Here is an 11,309-nt window from a genome sequence, read left to right on the forward strand (position 1 = left end):
AACTTTTCTGAATACATTTCCCACTGTTTCTGTTAAAATAATAGCCAAACCTTTGAAGTATGTTTTAGTTAATAGGCTATATAATTTTATAGTTCTTTTTCATATTACAAGGTGCCACTTCTTCAGTACAAACAAACCCAAGCAAGATTTGTAAAGGACAAGCTTCATTCCCTTGCTCTTTCCAGAAATATCTCTAATTCTATAAGTAAGTTTGTCTTTTTGTTTGTATGTGGCTTTGCTCTTTATGCATTCAGATTTAGGGGCAGATTTATTAAAGTTTGAGATTACCTCAACACAATTAAATTCCACCATTCTAAATTGATTCAGAAAGTGGTGGAATTTTACTGAGGTGAGGTCTAATTTCATATTTTGATAAATCTGCCCCATAGTGTTACTGACTGCAACAAAAATTCTCAGGAACCATCCACACATCCATGAGGCTGTCAACAGTATTTTTTATTCTTAAAAGAAAGGGAACCTTTGGACAATGACTGCATATCTCAGATTCTTATCTAACATATCAATTACTCAGGCATGGAATGCAACAAAACAGCCCAATATCCTTTATGATCAATTAGAATGCAGCATTCTATTGGATATAACCAAATGGAACAAAATCTTCATGTATTTGTTTTTAAAAATACTGAGCTTCAATCTGCCTTCTGTTTACCCCATTCATGGGGCCCCTGCAGGTCTCTACCCTCTAAAAAAAGAGCACAGGGATTCGCAGCAATTGTGGGGAAAAGAAAGGCTGTGTGCAAAGTGCAAAAAAAGTCCAATTTTAGCACTTTGGTCACTGCCTTCCTAAAAGCAAATTACGCCTGTTGTATGAGTAGTCTGCTCTCCTTCAGCTATGGCAGTGTAAGGTGCAAAGATCATGTGAGCGCATCTATCCTGGCTGGCCTTCGGCATCACTGGCGTCATGGCTGATGCTTCTGCATGCTTGCATGATGGGAGAGGTAAAGGGGGCCGATGGATGGCAGTTAAGAGGGGGAGTCTGTTGTAGGAAGTGGGGTTTAGTTCTTCTTTAAGCAACAGAGAGACTTTGCAGGATGATTAATACTAGATAAAAACAGATTCTGAGAATATAGAAAAAGAAGTGTTTAACAATTATAATAGCATTTGTTCAGCAGGAAACATTTTTGTAAATACCATGAGTCTTTTTTGTCACTCTATTAAAAATAGAAACAAAGAAAAGAAACATTGTCTAGGAAAGATTTTTCAAATATAACCAAGGCTATACTGTATATTTGCTTGTAATTCAAACATCTACAACTACTTTTTTGATCTCTCTTTCTAGATGAATATGTTATACAAGAACTATAACAAAATTCACATAACTTTCTGCCTTACCTACATGAGAGTTTCTGCAAATCCAGCAATATCTCAAGTGTCCCACTCATGAACTGGTATTATTTGTTTCACACTATGAAATGACCGGAGTAGTCACCACAAATTGCCATTCTCCAACTTCCATATAATCTAAATGTATAGAAAACATGCTGTAACTTTTTTGCAGACAACACACCCTGAATCAGCATTAATAAACATATAACTGCAAATAAAGAAAAGCTGAAAGTTTGTAGCCCTTATTAGACCTCTGTTGCTTTCTGAATACACTGAGCAGCCCTGTAAAGATTCCCACAAGAAGAGAGACGTTTCTTGTCTGTATTTTTCTTGTCTGCTTTCTTTTCATTTAACTTATCTTTCTTGTTGTGAGTGGGCAGTGATGTTTTAGTGTAACTAATGGCAAGTCTGGATGTAGGATAACAAACTGAAATACCAACCAACATTACATCAATAACCACCACCCTCCTTGATCAAGTGTATGGACAGATATTGGTTGTGCAGACTAGATTTCTGGCTGCAAAAATGCTGACAAATAAGCTACAGATTAGATATGGAGTGACCAAAGTTGGCAGCTAATGTCAGCCAGAGTATGGCCAATTTGAAAGTGCAATTTAGCACTGAATTCTCTGCATAAACAGAGGAATCCTCTGAGTTTCCAGTAGAAATATGCACACTTAGGGGCCTATTTATTATGCTTTGTAAAACAAAATTTGCTGAAAAAACAGTGTAAAAAGCAGTGTAAACTAATCAGAGGAATTTGCTGCCCAGATTTTACGTTAGTTCCAGCGGAAGAAAAATACATAAAACATTAGGCTGATTTTAGGCCTTTATATTTTTTTCTCGCCCTAAAAACGCCGCACAAGCCACCCATGGCGTTTTTCAGCAAATACCGTTTCCATGGTGCTAATAGTGCGAAATAGCAAAAAAACGCTGCGTTTTTACACAACGCTGTGTCAACAAAGTATTTTTCAGATAAATTTTTGCCCTTGATCCCCCTCCTGCATGTCACTGTCCAGGTCGTGGCACCCTTTAAACAACTTTAAAATCAGTTTTCTGGCCAGAAGTGGCATTTTTAGGTTTTAAAGTTCGCCTTCCCATTGAAGTCTACGGGGTTCACAAAGTTCGCAAACTTTCGCACTTTTTGGCGTAAGTTCGCGAATGGGTTCGCAAACTTTTTTTTTGAGGTTCGCTACATCCCTAATGAGGATGAAGGAGTTCGCTGGAGCTTCACCAGATACCAAAAAAGTCTCCAATTTTGAGGAACACTTGTTAACCCACATTGTTGTAACCACTAACAACTAATACAGGGAAAAGTTCCATCGACAGATACAGGTATGGGATCCATTATCTGGAAACCCGTTATACAGAAAGTTCCAAATTATCCCATCTCCCATAGATTTCATTATGAACAAATAATTCTAACTTTTAAAAATGATTCCTTTTTTCTCTGTTATAAATCCTGGTAGGTAATGGTAACAAAGCTATAGTTAACCCTTATTGGAGGCAAAACTATCCTATAAGGTTTAATCAATGTTAATCAATTATTTTTTAGTAGACTTAAGGTACGGAGATCCAAATTATGGAAAGAACCCTTATCGGAAAAACCCCATGTCACAAGCATTCTGGATAACAGGTCCCATACCTGTAATAAACATTAGAGCTTGTTTACAAACACATGTGAAAAGTGCAAGCCACAAGAACTGGAGTATAATTACAGATGCCCAAGGAAAGAGTAGTAACTATCTTATTCTTTGCAGGATATTGGACCACTGAACTATATAACAAATAAAATAAATAGAACACGTCGTCCCCAAAACAACAATAGGAATTATTGCCACTAACGTAATTATTTTAGCTTAGTTATCATCAGGTCAAAAGTACTGATTAATTAATACAGAGAAAAAGGAAGTTGTTTGGATAAATGGAAATCTACAAATGTTTCTGGATAATGGGTTTGTCCATAAGCCCTATTTTTATGTTCTGCGTTTCAGCAACCACTCTTCTCATCTCAGGATGAGGTTTTAAAATCAGATTTCACTTCCTTCTGTCACTGTGTATCTTGCACAGTAATATGTCCCAGAGTCTTCACTTTTCATACTGGTCATTTGTAAGTAAACTTCGTTCTTTGAGGTGTCCCTGGTGAAAGTGGCTCGACTTTGAAATGAGGAGGCTGGGTAAGAGCCCCCGCTGCTATCTAAATAACCAATATACACCAGTCCTTTCCCAGGAGCCTGCCAAATCCATGCCCAGTGCTCACTACTTACAGACACTGAGACTTTACAGGAAAGTTTTAGGGTTCCTGATGGATTCACAACTGCAGAGCCAGGTTGGTCCAAAGTAATCTGACAGATGACACCTAGAATTAGAAGTGCAAATGCATGTTAGCTATAAGCTATATGGTATGAAAAATAGTAGATTAAATTGGAGGAGAGGGTTCCCTACATGAAACAAGTTTCATCAGGATCAGAAGAGAAAATATATCCTTCATGGTGATTTCTGTGCTGAGTAGCTCTCTGGGTTGCACATTCAGATATAAAGGCGCCTGCCCTTTTTACCAAAGAGAAGCTGTACTAATTTGCTTAAAGGGAAATAGCTGTGTATAAATAGAACAGAAAACAGAAATCCACCTTGTAAAGCATCTTAGCTACTTAATTTTTTTAGTGTTATTTGGGCAAGAAAGGCCAAGATGATGCTAGTTACTTATACTGCTGGACTGATGCATCAATGTATGTACATCACTATTATAAATATAGTGCCACCATCTATCTCAGTATACAGAGTAAGGCAGTGCCCCCCCCCCCCTCATTGGTACAAGTAGTTTATCTCTTGATTTACAAACAGTTGAATAATCACTTAAAAAGACAAAATAACCTGGGGGTGCTAATACCCCCCCCAGCTTAATACTCATAATAACAATATTTATGACCATAACTAAATTTGCCAGTGCAGTCCAAGAACAGCGTTTTGTATATTTATATGAAAGGTAACACAATAAAGACTATAAATAGATTGCTTAACAGTAAAGAGTGAACTGCAAAAATACAATAGAAATACATGTCAAATACTGAGAAAACACATGGCCTGTGGTGCTACCAGGTTGGTGCCATTGCCAGACAGAAATGCCCTGCTGTGAATTGGCTTAGATCAGGTAAATTCCAGGCCAGTGAATGTTTATTTACCTTTAAGGGGTTAAAACTTTGCTTAGAGTTGACCTTTGCTCAATGCACTTGCAGACACAAACAGGCACTCAAACGATGTAAGAATATTACTTGAGAAAGTGTTTAGCCAGCAGTGTCACAAAAAAAAAAAAATATATATTTTAATATAAAATCCAGTAATTGTACTTGTGTTTGGTTTTATACCAGATTTAAAAAATTAAAATCAATTCATTGATCGCCATTATTTTTACCTTAAGCAATACAGCGCTTTTTCCAGGTTAATCAATACACAAATCTAGAAAAAGCACACACATTTATTTTAGTTCCATTAAATATTTTAGTAGATATATGATGATAATGATGGTAATTAAAGTATTACTTTAATAAATTTAAGGTAGGAAATATGATTAATTTTGCTTTAAAAATCCTGTTTAAAAAACAGTGAAGCATCAGTACTGTAAGGGGGGGTTGCTTTCTATTTAGCTTTCTATAGCTTTTCTTCAAATAATACCCAAACCAGAGAAACATCTCTATTTCTGTACTTTCTTTTCTGATTAATGGAGATGTCACATATTAAAAGGGATGTCACCCACAAATAGAAAAAAAATATGTTTGTGTTTTTGTTTGTATGCGGCTTTGTTCTTTATCCAGATCAGATTCAGATTCAAAAGCATATTTATCACAGTGGGAAATTACCTTACCCCAGTAACATTGCACAATTCTCTATTCATTCAGAGAGTGTGTGAGGCTTAATTCTGTACTTATAAATAAACCCCTTAGTGTAAACGACTGCAAAAAAATTCTTAGGGACCATCCTCTCCATAAGGATAAGCATAGAAATAACATGTACAGCCCTATATATCAGCATTCAGATTTGTGTCGTTTTAGAGGTTTTCTTCTACCACAACTTAATTCACAAATAAAAAAAGCATGAATGTTCCCTTGTTTATTATAAACCACAACAACAAAAAAATGCAGGTGCCCAAAATGCATAAAAAAACCCTGAAAATACCTCAAACTTTACATAACTTAAATTGCACGAATAGCTCCCCCCAAAAATACAATAATAATGAATACCTCAATGTAAAAGGACCACAAAAAATTGCCTAGGACCTTGACAACTTTTAGATGGCATTGTTTTACATTCACATTTTTTGTGTTTTTGTTGTATAATAAATGGTGTATTTTTAACGCAAAGTACAAACCGCAGAAAAAAAAATACAATTATTGATAAATTAGCACCGAAGGGGCAGATTTATCAAAAATTACGTTGGAAAAAATATGTAGCAAAATAAGGCAAATATATAGTGAATAAAGTACCCCCTACTGTAAAATATAGGGATATTATAAGCCACCAAGGAGTTCCATAACCATATAAAGGTCAAGGAACTTCAAGGTGACTTCTAATATCCTCATATTTTACAACAGGGGGTACTTTATTTAATATACTGTACAAGTTTTAGTAAGTCATGTGACAGAAATTACATCACTAAGCTCCAATTATAACTGTGTCCTGGTGGTCACATAGCAAGAACAATGCAGACTGAAGGGAATTGTGGTGCTACAGTATATGTGAAAGAGCGATTAAAAAAGGAAGTGGACTCCAAACAAAAGAGTAGTTTCTTGGTTCCCTATTACAGGACCTCAAAATCCAAATGTAGGAACAACAGCATGCACTCATCGGACTCCGGGGTACCGGTTTAAAATTTCAAAAAGCTTTATTGAATAATAAAAACCTGACGCGTTTCGTGTGTTCCCACACGTATTCATAGGTACAGAGTCAGTTACATAGTTACATAGTTACATAGGGTTGAAAAAAGACCTGTGTCCATCAAGTTCAACCCATCCAAGTAAACCCAGCACACCTAACCCACACCTACCAATCTATACACTCACATACATAAACTATAAATACAACCACTAGTACTAACTGTAGATATTAGTATCACAATAGCCTTGGATATTCTGATTGATCAAGAACTCATCCAGGCCCCTCTTAAAGGCATTAACAGAATCTGCCATTACCACATCACTAGGAAGGGCATTCCATAACCTCACTGCCCTCACCGTGAAAAACCACCTACGCTGCTTCAAATGGAAACTCCTTTCCTCTAATCTAAAGGGGTGGCCTCTGGTGCGTTGATTGTTTTTATGGGAAAAAAGAACACCCCCCAACTGCCTATAATCCCCTCTAATGTACTTGTACAGAGTAATCATGTCCCCTCGCAAGCGCCTCTTTTCCAGAGAAAACAACCCCAACCTCGACAGTCTCACCTCATAGCTTAAATCTTCCATCCCCTTAACCAGTTTAGTTGCACGTCTCTGCACTCTCTCCAGCTCATTAATATCCTTCTTAAGGACTGGAGCCCAAAACTGCACTGCATACTCAAGGTGAGGCCTTACCAGGGACCTATAAAGGGGCAAAATTATGTTCTCATCCCTTGAGTCAATGCCCTTTTTTATACAAGACAGCACTTTATTTGCTGTAGTAGCCACAGAATGACACTGCCTGGAATTAGACAACTTGTTATCAACAAAAACCCCTAGATCCTTCTCCATTAAGGATACCCCCAACACACTACCATTCAGTAGTAACATACAATCACGAGTTTAAAAAGTGTGTAGGGATGACATCACTCCTGATGTCACTTCCCTTTTAGTTATGTTTCAATAAAGTTTCTATTCTTTATAAAAACAATGAAAAAAAGCCAATAAAAGAAGTAATAAATTTCTTTTTTTGAAAACATGTATGAATCACATTATTTCGATTTACATATATGTCACTTATTAGTTACATTTATATTTATCTCCATGGTTTGTCAAAATAAATTAATAGAGTGCTAAGAAGGGAGAAAAAAAAAAGGAAACATTAATGCTGTGGCAACTTGAGTCCCATCTAACAATGAGCTCTCGTGGCTCCCGTGTATCAAGTAAGAAAATCCATTTATCTTCTAGCTTTAAGAGCCTTTTTAATTTATCCCCGCCTCTGTCTGACATGGTTACCTTATCAATACCTTGAATTCTTAACATTGACACATTTTCCCCATTGCAAGATGTAAAATGCCGTGCAACAGTAGTTGCCTCACTTTTGTATGTAATTTGATTTAAATGTTCTTGCATGCGGTTTTTTAAAGGGTGAACTGTGCATCCTACATATTGAATGCTACAGTTCATACAGGTGTGACCGTTGTGTTACAATTAATGTAGCCATGTATCTTATACTGTCTACCCATGCTAGTGCTGGTAAAGTATTTTGATACAAATCCTCTTGAGCAGGTGATACAGCCTGAAGAGTCACATTGATACATCTCTTCCATTTTTAACCAGTATCCCTATTACATACCTGAGTTATATAGAGTTTGATTCAAGATAGGCAGGTAGGAGGAGGAAAGTAAGCGCCCCATTCCACTCTGTATGAATGATTCACAAGGTACAGAGAAACAGAAGGCACAGCCTGCATCGGGGTGCTGTTACTACCACCTACTCTAAGGCAGACTGTAGGACAGGGTTTTGGGGCATATTCTGGTTTTTGCTGCTTTTTGCATGAAGTGCTGTTTTTTTATGTGAACAGCAGTAAACCAGAGGGTGCAAGTGCTGTGAAAATGATCACTAAGGGGCATGCTCTTGCTTTAATTACACTACCTTTCATGCCATGCATTAATGATACTACCCTACTTATTTACATCTCAGGATGAGGTTTTAAAATCAGTTTTCACTTCCTTCTGTCACTGTGTATCTTGCACAGTAATATGTCCCAGAGTCTTCACTTTTCATACTGTTCATTTGTAAGTAAACTTAATTCTTTGAGGTGTCCCTGGTGAAAGTGACTCGACTTTGAAATGAGGGGGTTGGGTTAGAGCCCCCGCTGCTGCTCAAATACCCCATATACACCAGTCCTTTCCCAGGAGCCTGCCAGATCCATGCCCAGTGCTGACTACTTACAGACACTGAGACTTTACAGGAAAGTTTTAGGGTTCCTGATGGATTCACAACTGCAGAGCCAGGTTGGTCCAAAGTAATCTGACAGATGACACCTAGAATTAGAAGTGCAAATGCATGTTAGCCTTAAGCTATATATATTATAAAAAAAAAAAAAATAGTAGATTAATTTGGAGGAGAGGGTTCCCTACATGAAACTAGTTTCATCAGGATCAGAAGAGAAAATATATCCTTCATGGTGATTTCTGTGCTGAGTAGCTCTCTGGGTTGCACATTCAGAAATAAAGGCGCCTGCCCTTTTTACCAATGAGAAGCTGTACTAATTTGCATAAAGGGAAATAGCTGTGTATAAATAGAACAGAAAACAGAAATCTACCTTGTAAAGAGTCTTAGCTACTTCATTTTTAAATGTTATGTGGGCAAGAAAGGCCACAATGATGCTAGTTACTTATACTGCTGGACTAATGCATCACTATTATAAATATAGTGCCACCATCTATCTCAGTATACAGAGTAAGGCAGTGCCCCCCCCCCCCCCCATTGGTACAAGTAGTTTATCTCTTTATTTACAAACAGTTAAATATTCACAAGATAACTTGGGTTAACTAGAGGGTGCTAAGGTTGGACACCCCCCATCTTAATGCTCATAATAACAATATTTCTGACCATAACTATATTTGCCAGTGCAGTCCAAGAAGTGAGCTTTGTATATTTATATGAAAGGTAACAAAAGATAGCTTAAAATAAAGATGCACTGTAAATAGCTTGCTTAAGAGTGAACTGCAAAAATACAATAGAAATACATGTCAAATAAAGAGAAAAGGGAAAACACGGCCTGTGGTGCTACCAGGTTGGTGTCATTGCAAGCCATAAATGCCCTGCTGTAAATTGGCTTAGATCCAGGCTAGTGCATGTTTATTTACAGTACCTTTATGGGGTTTAAAATTTTGCTTTTTTTGCACTTTGCTCACTGCACTTGCAGACACAAACAAGCACTCATACATTGTAAGAATATTACTTAAAGTGTTTAGAAGGAAGTTACAAAAAATCATACATTTTGATATAAAATCCAGTAATTGTACTTGTGTTTTGGTTTTATACCAGATTTTAAAAAATAAAACCAATTCATTGATCACTCTTATTTTTACCCTAAGCAATACAGCACTTTTTCCAGTTTACTCAATAAGGCAAATTTGGCAAAACACACAAAGTTTATTTTAGTTCCATTAAATATTTTAGTAGATAATGATGGTAATGAATGTATTACTTTAATAAATTTAAGGTAGGAAATTAATTTTGCTTTAAAAATCCAGCTGTGATGTATCAGTACTGTAAGGGGTGGGTAATTTCTATTTAGCTTTCTATAGCTTTTCTGAATACATTTCCCACTGTTTCTGTTCAAATAATACCCAAACTGATATCCAGCAATATCTCAAGTGTCCCACTGAACTGGCATTATTTGTTTCACACTATGAAATGACCGGAGTAGTCACCACAATTTGCCATTCTCCAACTTCCATATAATCTAAATGTATAGAAAACATTCTGTAAATTTTTTTTACACCCTAAATCAGCATTAATTCACATATAACTACAAATAAAGAAAAGCTGAAGAAAAGTTTGTAGCCCTTATTAGAATGTTGTTGCTTTGTGAATACAAAGCCCATGCTTTTTTTACGCGACCACCCCTTTTTCGATGCAACCGCACCCTTTCTTGACACGGCAGCGCCCAATTTGATGCGCGACAAAAAAATTCTGATAATGGGATCCATTATCAGTTATACAGAAAGTTCAGAATTACAGAAAGGCAATCCCCCATAGACTAAATTATACACAAATAATTCTAACTTTTAAAAATGATTTCCTTTTTCTCTGTAATTATAAAACCTTGTAGGTAATGATAACAAAGCTACAGTTAACCCTTATTGGAGGCAAAATCCAATCTTATCAGGTTTAATCAATGTACAGAGATCCAAATTATGGAAAGATCCCTTATCGGAAAAACCCATGTCCCAAGCAATCTGGATAACAGGTCCCATACCTGTTGTAATAAACATTAGAGCTTATTTACAAACACACGTGAAAATGCCCAAAAGAAATAGTAGTAACTATCTTAGTCTTTGCAGGATATTAGGCCACTGAACTATATCACAAATAAAATGAATAGGGACGATATTCTCGTTCCCAAACCTACAAAAGAAAGCCCCACAAGCCAACCTTACATTTTTTGAATACCTACAACTAAGAGACTTTCTCCGCCCATTTATCCTGCACAAAAAACTAAAGCCAGCACATGGTTTGAGCTCATAGCTAAACAAGGCTTACCCCAAAAAGGTCTGATCTCTAAGATATATCAGCTTCTCATCACACCATCTCCCGTGCAAGCGCCCTACCATAAATATATGTCTAAGTGGAATGAAAACAGGACACAACACATCACAGAGGAAAAATGGGCTTCCATATGGGTGAACACTAAAAGAATGGTGACATGCACAAGGTGAAAAGAAAACATATATAAAATTATGATGCACTGGTACAGGTATGGGATCACTTATCCGGAAACCCATTATCCAGAAAGCTCCGAATTACGAGAAGCCCTCTCCCATAGACTCCATTTTAATCAAATAATTCAGAACTTTAAAACTTATTTCCTTTTTCTCTGTAATAATAAAACAGTACCTTGTAATTGATCCCAACTAAGATATAAATAATCCTTATTGGATGCAAAACAATCCTATTGGGTTTAATAAATGTTTTACTGATTTTTTAGTAGACTTATGGTATAGAGATCCAAATTATAGAAAGACCCCTTATCGGGAATATCCTTGGTCCCGAGCATTCTGGATAATGGGTCCTATACCT

General features: G+C 36.6%; 1 protein-coding gene and 1 gene segment (V, D, J or C); both read right to left on the reverse strand.

Annotated features, from left to right (window-relative positions):
* LOC548369 (uncharacterized loc548369) overlaps window positions 1-11,309 on the reverse strand; it is a 95,394-nt gene that overhangs the window by 71,884 nt on the left and 12,201 nt on the right.
* Window positions 3,368-3,860, reverse strand: LOC108645683. The segment is given in 2 exon segments: window positions 3,368-3,706; window positions 3,793-3,860. Coding segments are annotated over 2 exon segments (375 nt in total).

The sequence above is a fragment of the Xenopus tropicalis genome, chromosome 1 (genome assembly GCF_000004195.4).
Source record: "Xenopus tropicalis strain Nigerian chromosome 1, UCB_Xtro_10.0, whole genome shotgun sequence".
Classification (NCBI taxonomy): Eukaryota; Metazoa; Chordata; class Amphibia; order Anura; family Pipidae; genus Xenopus; species Xenopus tropicalis.